The 26742-nt window shown below is 36.4% G+C and overlaps 2 protein-coding genes and 1 pseudogene across 3 annotated transcripts; 1 reads left to right on the top strand and 2 right to left on the bottom strand.

Annotated features, from left to right (window-relative positions):
* Window positions 1-1631, bottom strand: LOC103336888 (AIG2-like (avirulence induced gene) family protein). Its single transcript, XM_089041625.1, has 2 exons — window positions 1048-1631; window positions 1-625 (listed from the first exon to the last, which is right to left on the bottom strand). The coding sequence occupies exon 1, from the start codon at window positions 1595-1597 to the stop codon at window positions 1070-1072; it is 528 nt and encodes a 175-aa protein (XP_088897751.1). The 5' UTR covers window positions 1598-1631; the 3' UTR covers window positions 1-625; window positions 1048-1069.
* A 6291-nt stretch (window positions 1632-7922) lies between these two features.
* LOC103336967 (alcohol dehydrogenase-like 6) lies at window positions 7923-11209 on the bottom strand. 2 transcript variants are annotated; one of them, XM_089055665.1, is made up of 7 exons: window positions 10856-11209; window positions 10487-10612; window positions 9489-9564; window positions 9290-9351; window positions 9019-9114; window positions 8734-8895; window positions 7923-8134 (listed from the first exon to the last, which is right to left on the bottom strand). In XM_089055665.1, exons 5-7 carry the CDS (start codon window positions 9049-9051, stop codon window positions 8018-8020), a joined length of 312 nt encoding a protein of 103 aa, XP_088911791.1. In that variant the 5' UTR covers window positions 9052-9114; window positions 9290-9351; window positions 9489-9564; window positions 10487-10612; window positions 10856-11209; the 3' UTR covers window positions 7923-8017. The 2 variants fall into 2 exon arrangements, with proteins under 2 accessions (XP_088911791.1, XP_088911792.1); XM_089055666.1 differs by lacking the exons at window positions 10487-10612; window positions 10856-11209 and adding an exon at window positions 9650-9799.
* Window positions 11210-23651: 12442 nt separating this feature from the next.
* LOC148915559 (putative sodium/metabolite cotransporter BASS2, chloroplastic) lies at window positions 23652-25881 on the top strand (annotated as a pseudogene).
* The last annotated feature ends 861 nt before the right edge of the window (window positions 25882-26742 follow it).

Here is a 26742-nt window from a genome sequence, read left to right as displayed (position 1 = left end):
TTAAAAATTGTGTGTTTTATTCTGCTTTGTGCATTTTTAGCCTTTCAGACACAGTTCTTACTCCACGACAACTACTACTACCTGATGCACCAAAGACACTAATCTCTACTAAGGACTGATGAGGCACTGAAGAATAGCAATCATCATCGGTGATGCTAGATTAAAGTCTTCTTTTTCTGATGAAACTAAATAAAAATCTATTCAGAGGTGTCAAAGATAGATAGCTCCAGCAAAGCAAAATGTACAAAGGGTGCAACTTTAAGAACATAAAACGGAGGAAACATAAGACTCGTACATGGGGGAACAAAGGAGAGAGTGCAATGCATTTAACAAGTTCATTGAGCCTTCTGCACTCTCAAAAGCCACTGTCAAAAGCACTAGAAATTGCGTACAGGAACAAACCTTCTGAGCCTCTCTCCTCCACCAGAGTTCCTCACCAAATTAGCCCGCAATACTACCAAGCAACTCACATACCAATCTTGGCAACACAAAACTAGGTGTCTAGAAAGTTGAAGACTCAAATGAGGTATATCTGGCCTATCTTTCCTTCAATGCGGTAGGCTGGTTATGTCGCTTGGGTGAAAGATAACTTATTTACAGGCAATTGCTTCTGCAGCCTAGAACCCTAATGAAAATGAAAGATCGGTGAAAATTCTAACACATTGCCATTGGCTTCAGAACTGCCATATCCTCTATGGAAATTTGATTCACAAAAGCGGACACCTAGTTTATGAGTGCAATTGGCCTAATGCAAGTTCTGATTATTTGGTTCAGACTAAGATTGGTTGCCTAGCTAGGCCTACTTATGCAGATTAACAAAATATAATTTGAGTGGTTTTTTGCACTTAAACACACTTGAATTCTCTAATTCAAAAATAATACAAATAAAAATTGAAACCTGAATTGATAAAAAGAAAAAAAGAAAGATAAATGAGCAATTCAACTAACACAGAGCCTCTCTTGCTAAACAATAAGAATTCATAATCAACAAGTTTAAAATTAATCAAAGACTACGTGCTTAATGTAACAGAGCAAGAAAACATTGACCTTTCCGAAACTGCCTTTTTCCTCACATTCCGGACACAAAATGCCGGACGTCCTCAAGAATGGCGCGACCCTGGCAAGGCCTATCTTGTCTTTTCACGTACCCTTTGGCCTCCTTCTCCGTGAACTCACTCAAACCCGCCTTCCCATTTCTCTCCCACATCGCAGGCCCAAAGCTTCTGTGCGCGTAATACGCCTGAGCCTCCACCGAAACGACGTCATCGTCGGCATTCATCACATCAACAGGTAGCCGCTCGTAGTGCCCGATGCTCGTGCCCTCCAATTCGTCGAGTCGAGCGAGTCCTCGGGTCGACACGGAGTAGAGCTCGCCCTTGACCCGGTGACCGGACCCGGGGAGGTTGATCAGGTAGGGGATTCCGTAGGGTCCACAGACGAGCGGGTAAGAATGGCGGGTGATGTAGGGGCCTAACAAAACGGCGTCGTCGTGATTGATAAGGTCCTGCGTTAGCTTGTGGTTGTGGAAGCCTTGTTTGAGTGTGCCGTAGGTGAAGATTAGATGGGGTTTGGCGTCGTCCTTCAAACCTTCAGCCATTGGTGCGCAGAGAGCGGAAAAACTGCCAAATGAATCAATTTATAGGAACGGTTTTTGTTCTATTTTGTTTGTTTTATTAGAATTCAGAATTGTTCGAGCAAGAAAAAGGATTTCAGAGTAAGGCCCAGTTCAAATCCAAAATCACAAAAACCCCACCAGACTGGGCCTCCTCGTCTAACTTGTAAGCCCTGGCAAAAGAGATGGTCCAAATCCAACATTATTGAGATTTTTTTTTTATAGAAAATTTAGATTCAACATTAACTTTGGGGTTTTTTTTTTGGGCTTGAATGCAAAAATGGTCTATGGTTTTTACCACATTTGTCAATGTAGTCCATGTGTTTTCAATTTGGCCAATTTGATCCATTGTGTTTAGAATCGTTAGTCAATGTTATCCATTTCGTTAATTTTCTGTTAGAATAACTCAAAAACTATTTAAATATTAATTATAAAAAAAACATAACTGTTTCAATACAGTTTTAAAATAAAAACATAAGATAAGAACTAAATAAAAAATAAAAAAAAGGGAAAGACACCACCATGCAGCTGCCGCCACCCTTCTCTCTTTCTTCTTAACAACCACCCACCACCCGTTTGGTAACCCCATGTCTAATCCACCCCACTTTTAGGCCATGTTTGGTGGACTGGACTGGATTGAATATATCCAATTAAAGTGGATATGATTCCAGTCCATTGTTTGGTGGACTTAAGTGGATCATGGATCGGTTAGGATTCATTTTTTTTTTTTTCGGGATAACAGTCTAGTATACGTTGGCTTTCAAGACATGGGTTTCGAAGACTAATGTGGAAACCAACTATCGTCTTCTCTTCTCTCGCGTCGTCTTCCTCAGCAAGTTCCGCATCGTGTCCCTCATAATGCTTCGCGTCATTTACCTCAGCCTGCTTTGAAGTGCTTTGCTCTCTTCTGTCCACTCCCCTCTCTCATCTCTCCTTTCTCTTCTTATTTCCTCTCTTCTCTCTTCTGGTTGTTTTATATATAAAAACTGATTTCTCTGTTATGGATTACTTGGCTCTCTCTGAAAATATTCAATTTTTTTTGCTAAATATATGTTTTGATGATGGCTATCCATATTTTTTATACAAATTTATAAATAAATCCAATCCTCAATTTTTTTTGCTAAATACTTTTTGGGTGTGTTTATAAATGGGTTTTGAGTGTGTGTAATGATGGGTTTTGGGTGTGTTTATATGTTTAAATAGTGCTTAGGTTTTTTTATATCCATATTTTTTATGGGTTAGATGTTGAGCGCTGTGGTTTTTTGGGTTTGATTTCTTTTGTTAAAAAGAAGGCCTAACTGGTGATTTGCTCCACGAACTTGTTGTATTCACCGAACTACTTTTTTTCATTTCCCCCTACCATCTAAATCAACATTTTGTCCTTTTTATAAAAAAATTATATTTTCGGAAAAAATTGAAGAAAAAGAGTAAACCTAGCGGCAACCCTCCCTCCCCAACCCAAGAACCCAGTCCTCCTTCCCTTCTGTCTCCTCCCCTCCTCCTCCTCTTCTTCCCCTTTCCTTCTCCCCCATTCTCCCCCTCTAATCTCTCTGTCACCACCCTTTGATCTCTCTCTCTCTCTCTCTCTGAGAGTATTATTTCAATTTTCAGTTTTTTATTTTATTTTTCAATCTTTATTTATTTTTAACGTACGAAATGACCTAGTTAAGCCTAACAAAAATCATTCATCTTTTTGTTTCACTTCCAGTATTAAAGCACTATTCATTGAAGTTCTTTCATATATGGATTTCCGTTCCAGAATTTGCATCATCCTTTTTTAAATTTTTTATTTCATGTTGTTTTCAGTTTGTATTTTCTTGGATCTGAGAAAACTATCGATTTTTTTTCTTTTGTTTCAAATTACCATTTTCTTTAGATAACTACAATCTTTTTTCTCTTGCATAATAAAAAAGAGAGATTTTCTTCTTATGGGAAGACAATGACCTTTTTTTTTTTTTTCCTTTTTCAGGAAAAAAAAGAAGATGAATTTTATATGATGCGTACATAAGCCATGGGCTGGTTTGTATACATATATATGGTATCACCGCCCGGCTATACTAGATTCTTTTTTTAAAAAATTAAAAATAATATAGCCTTGCGGCTATACTCATTTTCCTACTTTTTTTCAAAAATAGTATAGCTGTCCGTCTTTACGCATTTGACACGTGGCACCAAGGCCCTGGGCATGTCCCTTTTTATACTTATAAATAGTATCACCATGAGGGTATATGTTTTAAAATGAAAAAAAATATTAAAAAAATATAATTAGTTTCTTTACTTTTATTTTTTGGCCTACTTCTTTAATTTAATATATGTAATTAAGTAATATGTTAGCCTTTTTTAATTACTTTAATTAGTAATTATATTTTAAACAACAAATAGAATAATGAAATTAAATATGGTGTTTGCTCCACTAGGATACAACATTCTAAATCAAAGTCCTAGCACTAGAGCTTTCATTTCTAGCGAAATTTTTGGGCTTATCGATGCGGCTATACAAGAATGATGATACGAATGTTCTCTACGAATTTATAGGAAAAACTCAAGACATTATTTAAAAATAATTCAAATAATTAATTAACTAATCGGGTTTAATTTAAATCACAGAGCCCAAGAGCCCTAAGGCTTTTTAATTAATTAAATATATATATATATATTAATTAACCATTGAACACATAATTCTCACATATTATTGAAGAAAAATGATATATACTAAAATAAAATAGTATAGCCGCCCGGCTATACTCAGTTTTACCCTTAATTGCTTTTAAAAATAGTATGGCCGTGCGATACCTTAACAAAAAAACCTGTGCTACTCGTTTGACATGTGGCACATAAGCGCTGGGCAGGTCTGTATACATACATATATAGTATAGCAGCCCGACTATACTAGATTCTTTTTGAAATTTTTTTCAAAATTGTATAGCCGCCGGGCTTTACAGATTTGACACGTGGCACCAAGGCCCTGGGCGCGTCCCTTTTCATATTTATAAATAGTATAGCCGTGCCGCTATACGTTTGAAAATGAAAAAAAAATGAAAAAATATATAATTAGTTTCTGAACTTTTGTTTTTTGGCCTACTTCTTTAATTTAATATATGTAATTAAGTAATATGTTAGCCCTTTTTAATAACTTTAATTGGTAATTATATTTTAAACAACAACTAGAATAATGAAATTAAATATGGTGTTTGCTCCACTAGGATACAAATTTCTAAATCAAAGTCCTAGCACTAGAGCTTTCATTTCTAGGGAAATTTTCGGGTTTATCGATGCGGCTATACAAGAATAATGATATGAATGTTCTTTGTGGATTTATAGGACAAACTCAAAACATTATTTAAAAATAATTCAAATAATTAATTAACTAATCGGGTTTAATTTAAATCACAGAGCCCAAGAGCCCTAAGGCATGATGCTAACCTTTTGATTAATTAAATATATATATATATTAATTAACCATTGAACACATAATTCTTACATATTATTGAAGGAAAATGATATATGCTAAAATAAAATAGTATAGTGGGTCATGTAGAGGAGCGTTTTACAAGTTATAGCATCGAGTTTGGTGGCCGGACGGCGCCGGAATCGCATTCGAAAGTTGCGTGTCGTCGCCGGAGAGAGAGAGAATAGAGATTTCAACAAATTTACGGTTGTGGCACTGCACTTCTATTGTCTCGACATATGAATCATATTATCTCAAATTATAAATGGTTGTGGTACTGCACTTCTATTTCAACAAATATATGTTTTATGATACATTATATTTTTATTTGAGGAGGAATATGAATCATATATAAATGGTGTGGTTTGAAATTTTCTCCAATTCTTCGTATTGTCTCAACATGTTGTTCTATTAATACTTTAAACCTAAACACAAATTGAAATTTATACAATCTCCTGGCATGTTCCTTATGCTAGACTCATTGTGATAAATATTTCTCTGAAATTTTTTATTTAAAAAAAATGTGAACAGTTGGAACTCTAAAAAAGTTATCATGCATTCATACTTCGGAGACATCTCGCCCAAGGCTCAAGCCCAGCTTGTCCATTGATATCAAGCTCAACCTGACCACCTGGACCTGAGCTCATCTTGGTCATTTGTACTTTAGCCCAGCTCAACCAAGAGGTATTTTACCTCACAAATAGAAATCTCCCAAGTCCCCATATGAGAGTTTTATGTGGGAAGTTGTATCTTTTGGACAACTCCTTCTTGGGACCTTGGTTCCCTTTATCCCCACTTACGTTTTGTGAATTTGGTAAGCTAGCTGCATGCCAAAACTTGTATATGTTGCTTGTGTTTGTTATACCAAATACCAATTGGATCATATTTGTGAAAAAAATGGGCACATCAATGTGCAACTAAACTAAGGCAAAAGACTTGATTCATTAACCTTATGAATGTGCTGGGGGCATTTGAAAGTCCGAACGGCATAACAAGCCATTCGTAAAGTCCTTCGTGGGTCTTGAATGCGATTTTCCATTCATCACCAGGTTTGATGCGAATTTGGTGATATCCATTTTGAAGATCAATCTTGGAAAATACTTTTGCACCATCGAGCATATCAAACATGTTGTCGATCCTTGGAATTGGAAATCGGTATTTGACAGTAATTAGATTAATTGCACGACTATCGACACACATACGCCAAGTTTCATCCTTCTTTGGTGTGAGTAAAGCTGGGACTGCGCATGGGCTCATACTTTCTTTGATATAGCCTTTGCTTAAGAGCTCTAGAACCTGCCTCTTCAATAGCATTTTGAAGTTTTGAATTAACGTTTCCTTCCTAATGGCATCTGCGTATGTGTTTTGCTTCCTTCCTAGGATTAGGATAGGACCTTTTTGGGAGAAAAACCGAAAAGGTTTGAACTGATCACCATCCTCACCTACTCACAACAACAAATACAACGCCAGGTACCGTATATCATTATCATACATGTGATATGGTATGGTAGTTCAGTTAAGTTATAATAAGAAAGAAGCATACACTTAACACATACTTGAACTACCACATTTCCTTGTCTGTTATAAAAGCTCTAGTTTTGAGACACTTGCAACTTAACATGCTCCTGCGAAATTCCAATAGTTAGCTAGCAACAAGCAAACACTAAAAAATTGAATAAGAGAGATATTGAATTTGAACCCATATGTCTGAAAGCTTTCTTCATGGAAGCCATGGATGAACCTGATCAAGCTTCTCAGACTTAGAAGTATTGAGAGAGAGAGAGAGAGAGAGAGAGAGAGAGAGAGTAAGCGAAACAGAACAAGGAGAAAGTAAAGTTCTAAAACTGATTTTCTCATTTACTCATTTACAGAGTTTACAATTAGACTTATATATCTCTTCAAGCTAACTAACTAGTGAATTAAGTTAAAAACAGATTAACAACAATAACAACCAGCCAGCTCATCCTAACTAACAGACACGTGACCATCCTAACAGACACGTGCATCATGAGTTACATTCATTCTGGTGGTTTATGTTGTAGACTAACAATGTCTTTATTTTTTTTATTTTTTCTCAAAAGAAATAGCATTCCCCTTCTGAACTTTAATTTGAACTTTAATTTTTTTTTATTTTTTTAGTCCATGTGTTTTTAATTTAGCCAATTTAGTTCCATGTTTAGCATTGTTAGCTCATATGGTCAAATCCGTTAAGTTTATTGTTAAATAAACGTTGTACACCTTTTTTTTGTCTTTTAAAAACCTATAAACTTTTTTGAAATTAATGAAAAATTGAATTAACTTAAAAACATCAAAACATAACATTTGAAGAAAAAAAATGTTATTTGCCTTCATCTCTTAGTTTTTCCATAAAAAGAAATCATGTGTTTGACACATGTCACCATTTCCAAGGGTGTGGTAGTCATTTTACACCATAAACACCAACGGTCTAGCTCAGTAGAAAAAGGTCTTGACTTGAGATCATAAATCACAGGTTCGAACCCCCATGACATCATTGTGTGTGGGTGTCTGTGAGAAATCTCTTTATCCTCTAATTTAGACTATCGCTTGTACCTAACAAAAAAGGGAAAAGGAATCTCTCTCTCGGGTTAATTTGATACTTGAACCCATATGGGTTTTGTTCACCCATCAAACACGCTGCACGTATGGACTAAGAAGATTGAATTAAAAATGTCTTCTCAAATCCCGTAGAACGCTAGTGTACATGCCCATAAGTACTTTAAGAGTTGTTTTAACATAGTAACAAACAAGTAATACGGCGGGTAATGTGAGATAGGCTTGAGCTTTCCAGTAGATTGCCCACAGATAATCCTACTCCATAAATACCTACTTTCAGAATTCAGATGAAACTTACTTTATTTTATCAGAACAATATTATAAAATTAACTCTCTCGCGTGTATCCAGGCAAGGCAACTTCAATATGACAGAAGAAGAGAAATTACTTTGCCATGTGGATAACACAACGCAAACACTTCCCTTCTCTCATGAGATTGAAAGCTTTGTTGACATCTTCAAATGGCAGGTTATGTGTTATGTACTCGTCGACTTGGATTTCCTGCAGGTAGATTTTTAGGAATTCAAACAGGCTGTGCATTTTATTTTGTGGATTGAAAAATATAACAAGTAAATATTTTTTTCTTAAACTAGAAGAATAATCATGATCGGTCAATGGGAACATGTCAGCTGTTTAAAACAGAGATCAACTGTTAACATGAAATAAAACAAAAGAATTTAGCATCATACTGGCTGCAAATTGGCATGCTTTCTTAGCATACACACCTTTAAAGCTGAAGAAATAAATAGTTTAACACAGAAGAAATAACAGTGAGAAGGATTAGGAGAGGAACTTGTTCTAGATGGTTTATAAATTCAACCTAAGAATTTGATACTAAGCGAAATTCAGATTATAACCCTACTACTTCAAACAAGATGATTTGATAAGTTTGTACATTAGACATTTATCAAACTAAGACATAATAAATTGTTTGGGCATGCCCTATCGCATTCTTGTAACCAGGACTAAACATTGTCAGTAGATTTTCCAGCTACATGAGGACACATTAAATTTTACAACAATGGGAGGGAAAAGGACACTTAATATTAGAAGGGAGATTGGACTTACTGATGCTTCAATGAAGTTTTAGTTAGTTTTACCTTTTTTGTGTACATATCTACTAATGAAGGGAGATCAGATTTAGGTTTCCATCCTCCAAATAGAGATCCCTTCAATGTTCTTCCAGTAAGAAATATTCCATAATGAGCTGTTACCTCCGGCTTCACTTTTGGCACACCAAGTGTAACTGTCAACCCCCATCCCTTCAAAGAAACGCCAGATACAAATGAGTGAAGTTCAATAAATAAGAACTCATCACATACACAAAAATAAATATGAGATAGGCTTAGGGGAAAAAGAAAAACACTGAGATATGAGAAATTTACATCGCAACATGCCTGCAAAGCAGTAGTTACCATTCCATTGTCACCTATACATTCAAATGAGTAATCAGCCCCTCCACCTGTCAGATTCTTAATAACCTGAAAGAAAGTTAGCTTATACGTAAATTTCAAACTAAATGACTTCAAGTTCATTCATCAGGGTTCCTTACACATATCACTGTTGCATTATAAGTTAGCTTTATTTCTTTCATAATAAATTTCACTTGGGAGTGGGGCGGGGGAGTATGGTTATTTCTGTTTATTTCAACATTACCTGTTGAATAGGATCTTTGCTGTCGTGAGGGTTGATAAGTGCTGTAATTCCAAAAGCTTTTTCTGTACATCTTCACATAAGTTTAAATAGAATTACCACACTCACTTATTTACCAACAAATACATTAGGCAGATCCAAATTTTCAACACTTGTACCATAGAACTCCAGATAGAAAAAGGGGGGAAAAAAGGATAATTACCATTTTCACCCTTTTCAGGATTAGTGTCAACGCCAATTATTTGAGATGCTCCCCTGAGCTTAGCACCCTGTGCAACCTATCATACAAGAAATCATTACTGTTTAAGTCATGCTGCTGTCATATTTGAAAAGTGAAAACTGTTAACAAGTCTCTGCACTTACAGAAGCCTAAAAATATGTCAACATATGTCAGCAACGTTTTTCCTTGATCAAGAATTGCAATTACATATGTATGTGACTACGTGCAGGGGCATGTGAGGGCTATCAGATTCCTTCGCTTCTGCTCCTCCCTATCCCCCATCACCTCCAAAACAAAGGAAGCCTTTATATATTATTCTTTGCATTTTAATTGTGAAGAAACTTATCATGAACGGAAAATTCATTCCTCTATTACAACATGAACACAGACAAACACCGACATGCACACGCGAACCAAATTATTCTCCTGCTTCATGTGATGATGCGAGGGAGAAGGTAGAAGATGCTCTTTAAGGAGAATCCATGTTCAGTAACCATCAAGGGGTATCCATAAATAATCATATTTTTGGTATCAACATACATAGATAACTTTTTTCAGTTAGATGAATAGTCAGTTGATACTTAGCTCCTGATAGGTCTGAATTTCGAAAAATTTAAACAGGATATTAATTCATGGATAAGTTCATTACTTTAAACCAAGGTTTACTTCTTCTCAGTTACTGTAATGACTAATCTTGAACAATTGTTCTGCAAGAAAATTAATCCATCTGGAAAGAAGAAAGCATATCTGGCAGTTTCACAAACGAAGTTTTAATTTTTCTTGGTCAGACAGAAACCATAAGTAATAGTTAAACGAATTTTCCTAGCCAGATAATGATTATTTTCCTAGATGTTCAGTAAGTAGGCAACAAGAAAAAAAGAATTGAAGGAAAAGTAATATTGTTTTATCTCTATTTGTGTTGAAAAGAAGAAGAAAAGAAAGGGGGAAAAGAGGAGGACAAAATAAGAAGAGGAGAGTACCTGAGACTCCGTCACTGCGACAGAGAGAGGTGCAGACGACTTTGATACTTATCTCCATTGCCTGAGGCGGATTCACATTCACTTCCTCTATCACCAAAGGCTTTCCAGCTCCCTATGCCACCGCATCTTTTACAATTTTTTTTTTAAAACAAAATAATACATGATTAATAACTATAATTGATCAAGCACCGAATTAACTAAAGGTTGCTGAGTTTTTGTCACTAAAATTAACTGAATAAATAAGAGAAATAAACTAAAAAAGAAGGTGGGGGAATTCTAGAGAGAGAGGAAAAGGAAAGCCCAAAAATCAGGTATTTAGAGGGGGGCAGAAGGGCACTTGCTGTATCTCTGCAATGATGATCTACTCACCACCTAAATGAGAACAGGAGACGAACGAACAAGCGCACACCCTTAAAACGCTCTCTCTCTCTCTCTCTCTCTCTCTCTCCAAGTTCCATCCCAATCCCAACCATAACCCCAACCTTTCGTTTTTTAAATTTTTGATTTTTATAAAAGAATTTGGGGTTTTGGGGGCTTTTGATTTGGAGCTAGCTGGGGCCCGCCTCAGCCTCCGGCCTATATATGGTTCTGTTATGATGTGCTGCGAAGCAAAAAGTGAGCTGTGAGGCCCTCTCTCTCCTTGATTTTCTCCATTTTCGAAGCTTCAGCTCCGCTTCTCTTGCTTACATCTCACGTTATGCCATCCACCTCACTCACTCCTCCACTCTCCTTGAAAAATCCACCCTCAAACCCTAAATATTAAATGTTGCTGCTCAATACGAGAGAACCAAGATATTACCAAAATCAGGTGGAGGTTCTGTCAGTTCCAGGTCAGGATCATCTCCCCATATGAATCAGACCCACCCTGGCACGCAGACCCTAAAGCCTAAAGAACCAGACCCACCCTGGCACCCAGATCTGCCTAGCGCCGCCTAGAACCGCCTAGACCCGCCCAGACCCGCCTAGACCCGCCCAGACCCGCCTAGCACCGCTTAGAGCCGCCTAGTGCCCCTAGTGCCGCCTAGAGCCACCTAGCGCCGCCTAGACCCGCCCAGCGCCGCCTAGACCCGTCCAGACCCGCCTAGCGCCGCTTAGACCCTCCCAGAGCCGCCTAGACCAGCCCTGCAGGGCATAAGTTTGAAAAATCGCTAGGCAGTGGGCTTAAAGAACAAAAGAAAAGAACCAGACCCAACCTGGCACCCAAAACCGCCTAGCGCCGCCTAGACCCGCCTAGCGCCGCCCAGGGCCCAGGCCGCCCAGATCCGCCCATGCCGCCTAGGCTGATTTTTCGTAATGCAGAGTATGGATTGGAAGGAATGGTTTCAACATGAGGGGATATTTGCTTCCAAGGTTGGTAAAGTATGCAGATTCTGTTGCCCTCAGTGTAGGACATGAAGCATATCCGTTCGCATTTTTTTTCTTCTTCTATATACGTAGGAAACGAAAAAAAATTGTAGAAATAGGGAAACAAGCACAGTAGACATTTGTGAGAACCAACCAACCCTAGTCTGCAATCTGCATTAAGTCCAAACAGGGTTAAGCCTGTCCGAAAAAATGCGAGTTTCATTGACATTTTGTTTGATCTGTTGATGGTTAATCGTGGTTTAATATATATATATATATATATATATATATATGTTGTCCTCAGATTAAGAAGTGAAGCATGCTCCCATGGATGGTGATATCAGGTATAGTTAATGCACGTTAACAATTGAAGTGATTGAATCTGTATCTACATTCATTAATAGCAACCTTTACACTTATAGAGAAACAAGCAAACACATTATCCATTCTAACTGTTACGTCAAATGTGTGTTGAAACTGATTATAGGAATATCCTCTAAATAAATGTACTCTAGAGTTTTGTGAGAGTAATGGTTAGTTGGTTGCAAGGATATGCAACTTTTGATGAATTGTTTCCTTCAGTCTGTAAAGTGGCTGAATTTAATTTCACACATAATTTGGCTGCTAGAGTAAACAGATTCTTGAAGAAATGAAAGGTAAATGCCATATATTATTTTCAAATCCTTCTGATTATTTCCTAGGCCAGTTTAGCTTGAAGTGATTTTCTTAATAGATGCCCTTTACATGCATGTTAATTTTGTTTTGTTTTTTGTTTTTTTTTTCTTTCCTGCCGTGGCAGTTAATTTCGTACGATTTGGAATTAATGGAGGTTCAAGAAATCGGAGTCCCGCAAATGATACAACGAAGAACCCAAGTTTCATATGGGAATGGGCTATGGTTTATGGAATGACTGAGTGGCTACTTCTTGCTATATTGGGGTTTGATCTATGATGAGCTATTCCAGAGAGAACGTAAAAAAGAAAATTCATTATTTCCTCTGTAGGTCGTTGAGGGGCTTGAAGATCTGCTTGAATTTGGGGGGTGGCATTTTCGTCAAACGGGACCTACTGGATCAGCTGAGACTTGAACTGATCAGAATGCCTGGTGGTTTGTGGCGCCCTTATGTTCCAATAATTTGGGTACATCTAGGAGACTCTGTGTTCTCTGATCTTTCTAGTTATAAAACTCAAATTATTGACGGACATGCCACTGTCATTTAAACCCTATAATAATGTAGGTTTGTAAAACAGTTTTTATGTGTGTTTCTTTAGCCACACGGTATTATGATTGATGAAACACAAAGTGCTGATGCGAAATAGCTAGAAATTACATGAGACACTCAAAGAGAAGGAGTCTTTGATAATAGAAAGAGCATAGCTCTGTTTGACATTACAATATTGAAATTCTTAATAACTGATCCCCTCCACAATAGGCTACAGCTCCCCACTATTCAACTTTAGTATTGATAGCTTACTAATTGTCTTCGCACCTACTCAACTTAAACTATATACTGTATGGTTTCTACTTTCTAATCCAGTTTCCAATGCTGCTAATTGTGAGATTTTTTAAGGTGAGAGACAGTTACAGAAAACTTTATCAAATTAATACAATTATCTTCTAATTAGAGTCAAACTCTCCATATACAGTGCAGACTAAAAGAAACACACCCCTCACTGGTTCATCAGGTGTACTCAAGGTGAGCAGCCCTGGAATTCTTGTCCTTGTTCACCATAAGAACACTATCAATCTATTGGTAGTCTTTAATGAAAATGTCTTGTTCCTGTTAGTTGGAAAGAGTCAATTTCCCCTCTCATTCTCTCTGAGTTTCTGATTTTTTTTGTTTGGCTTGGTTCCTAGCATTACATGGTAGTCTTTCAACCCACCAATTAATTCTCCAGGTGTGGCTGCATCAAGGATGAAGCCTCCCCTAAAGAAAGAAACATCAATGAAGCTTTTGAGAGCACTTAATTAACTTGATATATGTAAATATGTAAAACAGCAGCCATGACAAAACAGTGCATTCAGAACATCAACATAGGATGCAAAAGCGATCCCACTAGAAGATTTAAGTTTTTTTTTTTTTTTTTTTTTTTTAAAACCACACATATTCTCAAGCAACATTTTTCTGATCAACTTCTAATACCAAACAATATATTAACTCTAATTCAAATCACAACATGAGTTGTTGAAATCATGATAGAATACACATATGTAACATCTTAAAAGGAGAAGTTATCCACTTCCAAGGAGCATCTCGAGCAGGAAGATTCAAAGGGACTGAGACTAGCAAAAATATTCACGAGATCTCTTTCTTCACTATCAGCATGATTATGTTCAACAACACAAGTGTGTTACCACATAAAGGAAGGAAGGTAGGTTCAATAAATGACAAGGCAACAAAGTTACCAACCACGGTCACAACTGTGCTACAATTTTAACGTTGCGAAGATATATATACTCTTAACTTGTTAGGAAAGAATTGGACACCCAAAAATAGCACCTAAATATATTACCAATTTTATTAAACTTAAAAGAAGACTTAAAGTATAACCAATTCTGCAGTTCCAAAATATATAAAATAATAATTTGTAAGTCATATCCCTTGTCTGGACTGGAAATAGGTGATGAGTGCCTCATTGTTGGAACTGTGCGTGGCTCCTTTACTATTTTGGACTCCATCTTCTTATAAGATGTTTCACCAATTAAGTAAGACATTCGTTAATTGCTTCTCCCCAATATGCTCATTTCCAGAAGCTACGGAAGTCTTTGTTTCTCCTATAACGGAGATAAGAAATCATAAGCATTGCACATATAGCATCCATTTACCATAGGAATAAAATGCTATCTTCACACTTTTAATAACACATCCAAAATACTTTGAACAAAAAGAGCTGAGTAGATACAACAAGTCTGTCTCAACACTTTTACTAACCAAATTCTATTACATGAACTCTATAATAAGAGCAATTTATAATTTTTCTTTTTAATAGAAACACAAATTTAAGTTACAAACTTTCATTACAACAAAGAAAGCGAATCGTGATGCAAAAGACAATGTTGCTAACGATAGTGAAGATTATTTGTACCATTCCTTATACTAAGTTTTGATGATTTGACTTCAGTAGCGGGCAAAGTTGCATCTACTAGATGGTCACTAGAACCATATTCCTTTGAATTCTGCTAACCAAGAGGAGCCTTTGGTTCTAACGAAGACATAAGAGCAACCAATTGCACCACTAAGAGTATATCAAAATGCAAAAACTTTCACTATCTAGCATGTACTCAATCATCCATATATACAAGGGGAGAATGGAGATGATGTGGCTTATAGAATCAAAGCACGATAGGTAAAATGGAGGGTTTTGTTAAGCATATATGTTGGTCACTGGAATAGAAGCTGGTATTCTTTTTGCCACTAATAATCTCCAATTGCAAGAATTCGAAGCTGTAGCCATCAGATTTTTCAGAAAACATCCCGCCCATGGCATACTCCGGAGACATATAGCCACAACACAATCAATTGAGAACTGACGAAACTGCTTCTTTGTTTATAGTCTTGAGAAAAATTATACCAGAAAAGTTAAATCTAAACGCCATGCAATGCAACTAATTTTTAGTTAATTATGAACACAAACATAAGGGAATTGGAGTCAGTTAAAATTGTAGGGTTGTGAAATTGGTACTCAGGTGACGAGGGGTAAATTTAAAAGATATTCAACCAAGAACGCAGCAAACTTCACACACTCTAGACCTTGACCAAATACTCTTATAACTAGTCAACTGTCATATATGAATTATACCAAACAATAACATACACAGAGCATACCAAGATGTACCTGCAAGCCTAGAGAATTACTAGTGACAACCTAGACACTCAGAAGGACCCGTCAATCTAGGCATCCCCTGTGCTAGCAACAACTATGGTGAAAGTGTGTGAAGACAACATAATCAAGCAAACACCAAACAGCAGAAAAAGATGACTAGTCAACCGCACAAACCCAGATGACTAGTCAACTATCAAGAACACAAACCCAAAAAATTTACAGAGTTGGAAACCATAAACTGTTCACCCAGAAACCCACCATTGGGAAAAACTGGGGGTCATCACCGACCAGGCAATCCACTAAGTAGAAAAAGATTCTTACAAAGGAACACAAGCAAGCTCAAGAAAAACCTAGATCTATTTAGGAAGATGAGTTATACCTCCTTTGTGCAATATTCTTCTCCAACTTAGCAAAGTTTGAAGCTCAGTTCTTCATGGCAATGGTAGCCCCTTCTCCAGCTCGTTCATCCCATGGCACTAGCTTGCAAGCTCCGACACAAACCGAAACCAAAATTTGGATTCAAAGGAGAATGACCAATTTCTTCAAGAAACCATACTCTTGAAGAAATCAGTCTTGAATCTGACCCAGATATAAATGAGAGAATGATTTAAGTAGCTAGATGTAGATTCATATTTCAAATGCAATTTTTCAAAAAGAAATCAATTGGAAAAACTTATAGATGAAATATTTGGTTCTCTCTTGAGGAAGAAGAAGAGAAAGAAAGCAAGCCAATCTTTCCAAAACTTCCACCCAAAAGAGACAGCCGCCAAATGACCAAAATCGTGGCCTTTACAGACCAAAAAATTCATTAGGTCAGAAACCCACATGGCAGCAGAGAGAGGGAAAGAAGAATAGGACAAAACAGTTTGTTATCCAGCTGGTCATATGAGAAACGGACGACTAGTCATCATTTTATGAAGACTGTTTAATGTAATGATATGCAATGCTCAATACCTTTGTCAACTTGCTTGAGCCACCATAGAGCAGAGATTAGAGAAGAGCACCAATAAAAGTTTTCCCTAATCTAGACTTAAGCTTGATAAATTACATTACACATCCTATTACAAAGTTGTCAAGGGAAGTCAAAAGAAAATAGTAAAAACCATACATTAACAATCTCCCCCTTTTTGGCTTTCCTTGACAACACACTCTCTAAGAACACTCAACCCAAAACCGAGACTAAGGAGATGATGAAATGAAGATACCTGCAAGAACAACCAATCTTCCCGGCACAAAAACAAGCATATTATCACAGAAATTTTAAAACAATACGCAATGTGGGGTTGAGAGTGTTCTCCCCCTTGTTGATAAGGAAAGTGCAAAAAGGCAGAGAGATAGAAACAGCATACAAAAGGGTTTAACCACAAAAGGATAGGCAGATATGAACAAGGTTAACAACACATAACTTAGATTGATGACTAGTCAAATAACAGTTGTTTAAAACAGTACAGAACATAGATTTATGACTAGTCAAATACCAGTTGTTCAAAACAGGCCAGAACAACTCCCCCTATCAAAATGCACAGACTAACCACAATGTGATTACAAAATAACTCCCTTACCGACCTGCAGAGGGTACAAGATTAAAACCACTACACAAATAGAAACTCCCCCTAAAGCAAAAACACCTCCTTAGAAAACATACTCCCCTTGAGTATCATATAGCATAAAGGAATTAACCTTTGACGTACTCATTCAGCAAACTTTCCATAAATAGCCAACAAACACAAAAGTGCATCAAGCTAAAGAGAATAAGAAATGAAGCACAAGTTGCAAGGAATCATACCTAAAGCAATTAAAATCAAGTGGCTGAATTTAATTTCAATGTGTACACATTACACATAAAGAAACTCCCCTAAAAAGATAGAGTTTCAGCAACATATTTATCAAAACAAGGGACAACCAATGAATTTTTCTTTACACACCATAATGCAAAATCAAGACAAAGTACTAAGGTTTCAAAATTTAAGGCATCAATCATTGTCAATTTGAAGAAAGCACCAAGCAAGATGAACCTTAAATTTTTGCTCAAGATTGAGGACATGCGAGAAAGAACACAAGACATAAGTCTCTAGGTTGTCCAAAAACACAACATAGCTTCCAAAAAGCACAAGAAGAAGAGAGTGGACTAGTGAAACGGACTAGTCACGCATGTCCAAATTTGAGGTGGCATCAAAAGACCAACAACCTCACAGACACAACCAAGAACAAAAGAGAGCAAATCAATCAAGATAAGGCTTAGAAAGGCAACATTGATGTATGAAAATGATAAAAACAACAAGCAGAATGTTGTCAAAACACATGCATCTCAAAGAAACTCCCCCAACAAAATAAATTAGCCAACAATCCAAAACTCATATAGTAAGGCAGATTCTTAAGGATGTCAAGAATTATGTTAGGCTAAATCATTGAATGTGGGAACACACCTTATTAAGATGACTGGTCATAGACCAAAGTGGCATCATCCAAACATGATCATACATAAACACAATACCAATGTTCGAACAGAATGTGTAAATGAGACAAGGAGAAGACAAGTGAGCCTTTGTGCTTTGTTTCATAACCAATGGTCTTTCTTAGAGAGTGAAAATTAATTTCACCAAAAGGCATAAGAACCCTATTAAGAAGATAACTAGTCAATCATAATCAGTGGAAGCATAAGTTGACTAGTCAACCAAGGCAATATCATAACAAGCATAACTGGATGACTAGTCAACCACAATCAGCATGAGCATATGTTGACTAGTGAACTCAGGCAATATCATAACAAGCAGCAATTTTAGTATCGACCTTGAAGATGACATGATTTTGGTTTTTTTTTTTTAGAACACAAACATGAACTAGCAGATATATCAAGTGATCAACGATGTATTAGCTATTATAGCCTAGTCCAAGTCTTCAAGCACAATAAGTAAGAGAGAGAGAAGATAACCACATGTGCAAACAAAACAATTGCAACTAACTCTGATAGATAGAATATGAATTAGATTTTATGCTCAGAGATGAGGCAAGATGGACAGAGGAGGTTTCAAAGCCAAAAGAAAAACACAAGAGATGAAGAAATATCACTCTTGGAGAGACAAGTATATAATGAACCTTCAAGACAAACTCAAAGTATAGACTCAACGTATTTGAATTTCATCACTCAATCTGGCCATTTATTATGTTTCTTATTTGCACATCCCAGACTTAAGTACTTGAGTGGCCCAATTTTGCGGCTCTTGCTCTAGATTCTTCAATCATATCACCTTATACCTTCCTAGAGTCGTGACTACATTGGTCACAATTCCCCTTTTTTTTAAAAAAAAATTTATAAACAAAGTGCCTAAAAAAGTGAGATAAGATAGGAGATTATAACAATGATTGTCCACAATGAATCACAACACTTGTCTTACCAAGAGGACGAAAAAACACCAAAAAAAACATTTCATCTAATGGCTCCAAACTAAAAGGGGGGAATTATGCACAAATCAGGCAAAACATAAAATGATTCAAACTTCACACCATCAGAGATCAGAAGAAACAGATGTTTTTGACATTTGCACACCAAGTAAACAAAAATTTATATTTGACTAGTCAACTAAAACGAAGATGACTAGTCAACAGTTCTGCAATGTGCTGAAGATAAGGAACAGACAAGTTAATCAATCACTTGAGCAAAGGCCAATGGAGTACCTAAGTGTGACATGTTTCTGAAAGTCCAAGGCCTTGGTGAGTATATCTGCTAACTGTTTCTCAAAGGGAACAAATTTCAAAGATAGAATTTTGTCTTCCACAAGATCTCTAATAAAATGGTGTCTAATGTCTATATGCTTAGTCCTAGAGTGTTGAACAGGATTTTTAGAAATATCTACAACACTCATGTTGTCACAATAGATTAGAAAGCATGATTGAGTAAGACCGTAGTCTTCCAACATTTCTCTTATCCAAAGGAGTTGAGTGCATCAACTCCCAGCTGCAACATACTCTGCTTCAGCAGTGGATAAAGAGATAGATTTCTATTTTTTGCTATGCCAAGCAACTAGGTTGTTGCCTTCATAAAAGACCCCCTTGGAAGTGCTTTTCCTACCATCACTACAACCTGCCCGATTGGCATCACTATACCCAACAAGATTGACACAAGTGTCATAGGTATACCACAACCCAAACTCAAAAGTTCTACTTACATATTTTATGATTCTTTTGATAGCAAACAAATAAGACTCTTCAGGATCACTTTGGAACCTAGCACAAACTCCTACACTATAAGAAATGACAGGTCTACTTGCAATCAAGTAGAGAAGGCTTCATATCATGCTTACATAGAGAGTTTTCAACAGGTACAGATGAGCTGAGATTATGAGGGATTATGACAAGTTGACAGTCAACTGGAAGCAGAATTGTCAAAAGTTGACAGGGCAAACGGTTTGCTAAAAGTTGACATGTCAACCACTAGATCCATACCTGGAGATTCTCCCTCAAGCATAGGAGATAAAAGACCACAAAAACACCTATTTAAGATGTAACAAGCTGTATTTACAGCTTCAGCCCACAAATGTTTAGCAAAATTTTTGTTGTTAAGCATAACCCTAGCCATCTCAACAAGAAATCTTTTTTTTTTCTCTCCACAATAACATTTTGCTGAGGTGTAGTAGATGCAGAGAACTCATGCTTAATTCCCATCTTCTCATAGAATTTCAGAAACTGAGAATTCTCAAACTCATAACCATGATCCGTTGTAATTCTAACAAGAGGCAGATGACTAGTCATCTTAACTTTTTGTAAAAGGTGGCAGACAGATTTAAACCTTTGAAAGGTTTCTGATTTTTCAAGCAAGAATGAGACCCAAATAAACCCAAAGAAATCATCTACAATGGCTAGGATGTATTCCTTGCCACCAAGGGAAAAGGTTTGGATAATACCAACAAGATAAATGTGAACAAGTTCAAAAGAACATGAAATTTTGTTGATCACCCAAGATTCAAGCACTGTGAGAGAGATAATTGAAAGACATGCATGCAATGACCACATTTAAAAAAACATTAAACAAATGAATCCTAATCAAACAAAAGTACAAGGTGCAAATGCATGACAATGTATCTAGACTCCATGAAGCATACACAAACAAGAGAATGGTCTAGATACATAAGATAAAGAAACTAGTCACCAACATGAGAAAGAACATTGTCTTCTTTATCCAAACTTGCTTCACTTTTGAGGCTTTATGAGGCAAAGAGATCACCTTAGGAATTTTGACAGCTTTATAAAGAAGATTATTCACTAGAGTTTGAAGTGAGTCATCATTTACTTTCTTGAAATGAACAAAAGGCTTTTGCTCAAAATTCCTAAGCTCAAAACACTTTGGTCTAATGTGTCCTAATGTGCCACAATAATGGCATATAGGAATGAACCTTTTTGGTTGTTGAAAACCAAATTTTGCAAGTAAAGAATGTTTATCTCTTGTACAAATAACAGATTTTGCAAGCTCACATGTTTTAAGAGATGAAACATGGTTCTTAAAGTCATTTGCATTGGTTGCTCTAGACACATTCCTTAGAGCATTACACCTAGGTCGAATGTGACCTTTCACACCACAATGGTAACAAGTAGGAATGAATCTTTGAGTCCTAGTTGGCTCTAAAACATCAAACATTGTATTTGACTGCTTGAGAAATGTGGTCAAAGGATGAGGAACACATGAACTAGAACAACCATAACCAAAAGCTGTTTTATCTCCATGAACTTTACCCATATTCAACATTTTATCCACTTTTTTAGCCCCTATGGTAAGCTTGATCATCGTGTCATTTGCCTCATTTATCTGAGTCAACAAATTCTTGTTGGAGGCTTAGAAAACCAAGTTGTTTTCCTTGAGCACATTCAATTGGTTTGAAATGTCATTTTTACTGACAATCAATGAATCCTTTTCACTCTCCAAGGTCTCAACATTTTCACTCAATTCATTATTTGCTTCTTTAAAAGTGCAATTAAGAATTTCTAGGTTCTTTACCTTCCTTTCAAGTAAGAAATTTCTTTCCTTAAGCTTGGAAGTTTCAGTAAAAAGGACATCATACTTTTCACATATACCCAAGTATGACTGGTCATCCTGTTCCCTGTATGACTGGTCATCCTACCTATCATCTCTAAACACAGATTGATTTCCTGAATCAGTTTTTCCTTCCTTAACTACATGAACTCTAGCAAGGCTAGAGTTATGAATAGAACCAACAAGGGCAAAAAATTTTGCCTCTTCAAAAGATGAAGTGATATAGTTATTGGAATCATCACTATCATTATCACTCCATTGTGCACTAATTGACTCTTCTCTCCCATTAGACTCTATCATGTGGTTATTTGCACATTCCACATCAATGTGACCAGCACCACCACATAGATAGCACTTTACAAGACCCTTCAAACTTTTGTCCTTCCTAAAGCCATAAGAGTCCAAAAAATACATCTCCTTAAAAACATTGTCTTGAGACACACATGTAGACAAACAAGGAAGATTTTGACAATTCCTAGTGACTTTGGTTTTATCTTTGACAACCCTTCTATATTTTTGAACAAACAAGGCAAGCTCATCATGAATGCAAGAAGCAATTTGATCCATTTTTATGTTTGCACAACTAATACCAATTAGCACCCAAAAGATCTCTCTATTTATGTCAAGAGCTGGTGCTCTGATACCAATTGAAATTGGTACTCAGGTGACGAGGGGTAAATTTAAAAGATATTCAACCAAGAACGCAGCAAACTTCACACACTCTAGACCTTGACCAAATACTCTTATGACTAGTCAACTGTCATATATGAATTATACCAAACAATAACATACACAGAGCATACCAAGATGTACCTGCAAGCCTAGAGAATTACTAGTGACAACCTAGGCACTCAGAATGACCCGTCAATCTAGGCATCCCTTGTGCTAGCAACAACTATGGTGAAAGTGTGTGAAGACAGCATAATCAAGCAAACACCAAACAGTAGAAAAAGATTACTAGTCAACCGCACAAACCCAGATGACTAGTCAACTATCAAGAACACAAACCCAGAAAATTTACAGAGTTGGAAACCAGAAACTGTTCACCCAGAAACCCACCATTGGGAAAAACTGGGGGTCATCAACCGACCAGGAAATCCACTAAGTAGAAAAAGATTCTTACAAAGGAACACAAGCAAGCTCAAGAAAAACCTAAATCTATTTAGGAAGATGAGCTATACCTCCTTTGTGCAATCTTCTTCTCCAACTTAGCAAAGCTTGAAGCTCAGTTCTTCATGGCAATGGCAGCTCCTTCTCCAGCTTGTTCATCCCATGGCACTAGCTTGCAAGCTCCAACACAAACCGAAACCAAAATTTGGATTCAAAGGTGAATGACCAATTTCTTCAAGAAACCATACTCTTGAAGAAATCAGTCTTGAATCTGACCTAGATATAAATGAGAGAATGATTTAAGTAGCTAGATGCAGATTCATGTTTCAAATGCAGTTTTTCAAAAAGAAATCAATTGGAAAAACTCATAGATGAAATATTTGGTTCTCTCTTGAGGAAGAAGAGAGAAAGAAAGCAAGTCAATCTTTCCAAAACTTCCACCCAAAAGAGACAGCCGCCAAATGACCAAAATCGTGGCCTTTACAGACCAAAAAATTCCTTAGGTCAGAAACCCACATGGCAGCAGAGAGAGAGAAAGAAGAATATGACAAAACAGTTTGTTATCCAGCTGGAAGCAAGGATGACTAGTCATATGAGAAACAGACGACTAGTCATCATTTTATAAAGACTGTTTAATGTAATGATATGCAATGCTCAATACATTTGTCAACTTGCTTGAGCCACCATAGAGCAGAGATTAGAGAAGAGCACCAATAAAAGTTTTCCCTAATCTAGACTTAAGCTTGATAAATTACATTACACATCCTATTACAAAGTTGTCGAGGGAAGTTAAAAGAAAATAGTAAAAACCATACATTAACAGGTTGTAAATTGAAGTGCTGGTACACCTCAATTTACCAACATGTTAATCCCAATGTTCGAAAAATCACTATACAGTAAGGGGGCGGCAGGCAAGGGCCTAGCGCCTAGAGGAGTAATATGCGAGTGCCTATGCTTTTTTTAATAAACTATTTAGTATTATAAATTACCAAAATCATGGAAAATAAAAGGATATATAAATTATATATTAAACAAATAGTATAATATTTTTTTGATTTAAAATATTAAAATATTTATTTGTTACTTATTAGTGGTTACTTTAGTGATTTCATAATGCAAAATCCATTTAATGTTGTATTTTATGAAGCCCAGGCCCTTCTCTCCCGCCGGGCCCTTTTCTAAACCCTACACATAACTCTCAACCTCTCTTCTTCTTCAATCCTCATTTCTCTCTCTCTCTCTCTAGTCTCAGCGCCATCGTCATCTCGTCCAAGACCTTTCAGTTCCAAAATGGCCTTTTTTTTTTCTTCTGGGTGCCAGCACCCGCCTAGCCCGCCTAGCCCGCCTAGCAGGCCTAGCGCCCGCCTAGGCCATTTATTCAACTCCATTAAATGCTTTTTATGAAATTGCCTTTCAGGTGACCTTAATTGCTCAACGGGATGTTCCTCTGTCTATTGTAATGACGGTATGCACAACTCTTGGGGCAGTAGCCCAGCCTCCTCTACTAACAAAGATATTGGCAGGGACTTACGTCCCTGTGCATGCTGCCAAACTGTCAATCAGCACCATGCAGGTTAAGTTAAATATAACAAACTTCAGTAATATTATATTATCCATCAGCTGGGGCTTATGGTCTCTATTCTGTCATCTGCAGGTCGTTGTTGCTCCAATTTGTTAGGTTCTTATATGCAGAGTGCATTTCCTGTAGTGGTTAAAATTGTGATACCTTTTGCGCCACTTTTTGCTGTTCTAGCTGCATCACTGCTTGCATGCAGGTACATTTGTTGTGCATATAAATATCTTTTAATTACTTATATGTAAAATATGATTGTCTTGCCTGCGGTTCCTTCCAAATGTGCTCTCTTTCTCAAACATACTAGATTTTATTTTGTGGGCCAGTGTATTCTTTGAGAATGTTGTCCGTCTCAAAGCTTCAATGGTTGCTGTAACATTGCAGGCTGATCTGTCTCTAATGGCTCATGCTCAGACAGTGTTATCTGGAGAAATTGGGGTGGTTATTCTTTCGGTGCTGTTATTACATATTGCTGGTTTCTTTGTAGGGTAAGTTGCCTTTAACTGTTGGTGACTTTAATTGTTAGGTGTGTTGTTGTGGAAAAAGCTCAAGGTAATGTACACATTTTTTTTTCAGTATGTAAAGATTCACTATAATTTAAGCTCAAAAATTTAAAAAAAAAAATTACGTTGTAGCCTTGTATTAGTGTATTATTACTGTTTGATTTAGCTTCAGTCAAGTTTGATATATAAATTATAGAGTGAAGTTAACTATACTTTGAAAAGACAAAGAATTCAAAATTTGTAAGCAACAGTTGAGAAACTATAGTTTGCTGTCGTTATGACTTCATAGCCATAAAAGCTATTGCAGTAAGAAAGTATATATTCAAGCTTCTTTGTCTATGTGGATTTTAATTTGACATATGAAGATAGAAGCTAGTTTTGTATACGAGCATTGTTGGCAGTGTTTGCACTCATACAAATATTATTTAAGGTTGTGGTGTTGTGCCTGTTTGTTTAGTTTGTTTTGGAGTTTTTGCGGTGCAAATGTGCAACTTGAGGAGTCTTTTTATCAAGGAGAGTCTTAATTTGCAGGTATATATCAGCAGCTGTTTGCGGGTTTAGAGAAGCACAAAGACGAGCAATATCAATTGAGGTATTAATCAAATAGAATGTAAACCTTAAGACATGATCTGGCTTTCTGTGAATCCTTGTGTTCCAGTTTTGTTTCGGCTTTGGTCAAGTTGGTAATAAAGATATAAAAATTATGTTTTTAAACTTTATTGTAAGTCCATAGAAGGTCTTCATTGTTTAATGCTCAGATTGAAATGTCGAAACTTTCATAAATTTTGGTGGTCATGCAACACTAATCCTTCATTTACATGTTCGACACTCACAGGTTGCTATGCAAAATTCTTCTTTGGGTGTGGTTTTGGCCACTTCTCATTTCACCTTGCCGATGGTTGCATTACTCTCGCAGCATTGTCTGTTGTGATTATGAATATAACAGTCTGGCATTCTTTTGGAGATATGTAGATCCTTCTGACTCCAAGGAGACTCTTACAGTTGAGGTTGAGTGACAACTATAGCACCCTTTCGAAGTTTTCCCTAACCCGGTAAATGCATTTTCTAAGTTTCCTGGCATACTTGTGGAGTTTAGATTATCTGTGTTTTTTATTTTATGTGAAGATATTGTTAACTAATAGTCTAAAACAATGTTGTTTGAGGTCACACTGATACTTCAAATATAAATAAGCATCCTATTTTATCATTAATATGTTATATGTACCTCTAGAATCTCATGGTCTCTTCCTCTAGCATATTGTGGTGCTTCGTTTTGAGCCAGATTTGAACTCTTCTACTGAAAACAGTATAGCCGTGCGCCTATACACAATATTTTTTTATATAAAAATAAAGAATATAGCCGCGCGGCTATACTGAGGTTTTTTAATAAAGATTATAGCCGCGCGGCTATACTCTTGACATGGATACTATTATCTTTTTTCCCTTATTTTTGTTTATCAATAGTTTAGAGCATTTTCCATTAGAATTAGGCCTTTACACGAGTCTCTATTATACCCTTTTGAGTTTTTACTTTTCCAGAGTTATTAACTGTATAAAAAATTTAGCATTTTCTTATTTAATACTCGTATTTTACACGTACGTACGTATGTATTTTTCATGTATAATACACTTGATTTTTTATAAAATTTTCAATAAAAATAATATATATTTTAAAAAATTAAATCTATAAAGTATATATATCGAAACTAGCAAATTAATATCTATAAAGTATAAACTAATGCAAATAGAAAGGTTGTTTTTTAATAATTTTTTATTTAAAAAAATAGTATAGCCGCACGTCTATACTACGGTTTTTTATATTATGAAAAACTATTATAGCTGGGCCGCTATACCCTTTTGATTGGGCACTGTTGTGT

This window comes from Prunus mume, linkage group LG7 (assembly GCF_029339155.1).
Source record: "Prunus mume cultivar Tortuosa linkage group LG7, ASM2933915v1, whole genome shotgun sequence".
Classification (NCBI taxonomy): Eukaryota; Viridiplantae; Streptophyta; class Magnoliopsida; order Rosales; family Rosaceae; genus Prunus; species Prunus mume.
The sequence above is the reverse complement of the archived record's forward strand: the minus strand, read 5'-3'. Positions and strand labels throughout refer to the sequence as shown.

Excerpts from the sequence above, each read along its gene's own strand:
- LOC103336888 (XM_089041625.1), bottom strand. The coding sequence starts at position 1,597 with ATGGCTGAAGGTTTGAAGGACGACGCCAAACCCCATCTAATCTTCACC.
- LOC103336967 (XM_089055665.1), bottom strand. The coding sequence starts at position 9,051 with ATGGTAACTACTGCTTTGCAGGCATGTTGCGAT. Across the intron at positions 8,896-9,018 it reads CTTTGCAGGCATGTTGCGAT|GGATGGGGGTTGACAGTTAC; the intron begins GTAAATTTCTCA and ends GTTTCTTTGAAG. Across the intron at positions 8,135-8,733 it reads TAGATATGTACACAAAAAAG|GAAATCCAAGTCGACGAGTA; the intron begins GTAAAACTAACT and ends ATCTACCTGCAG.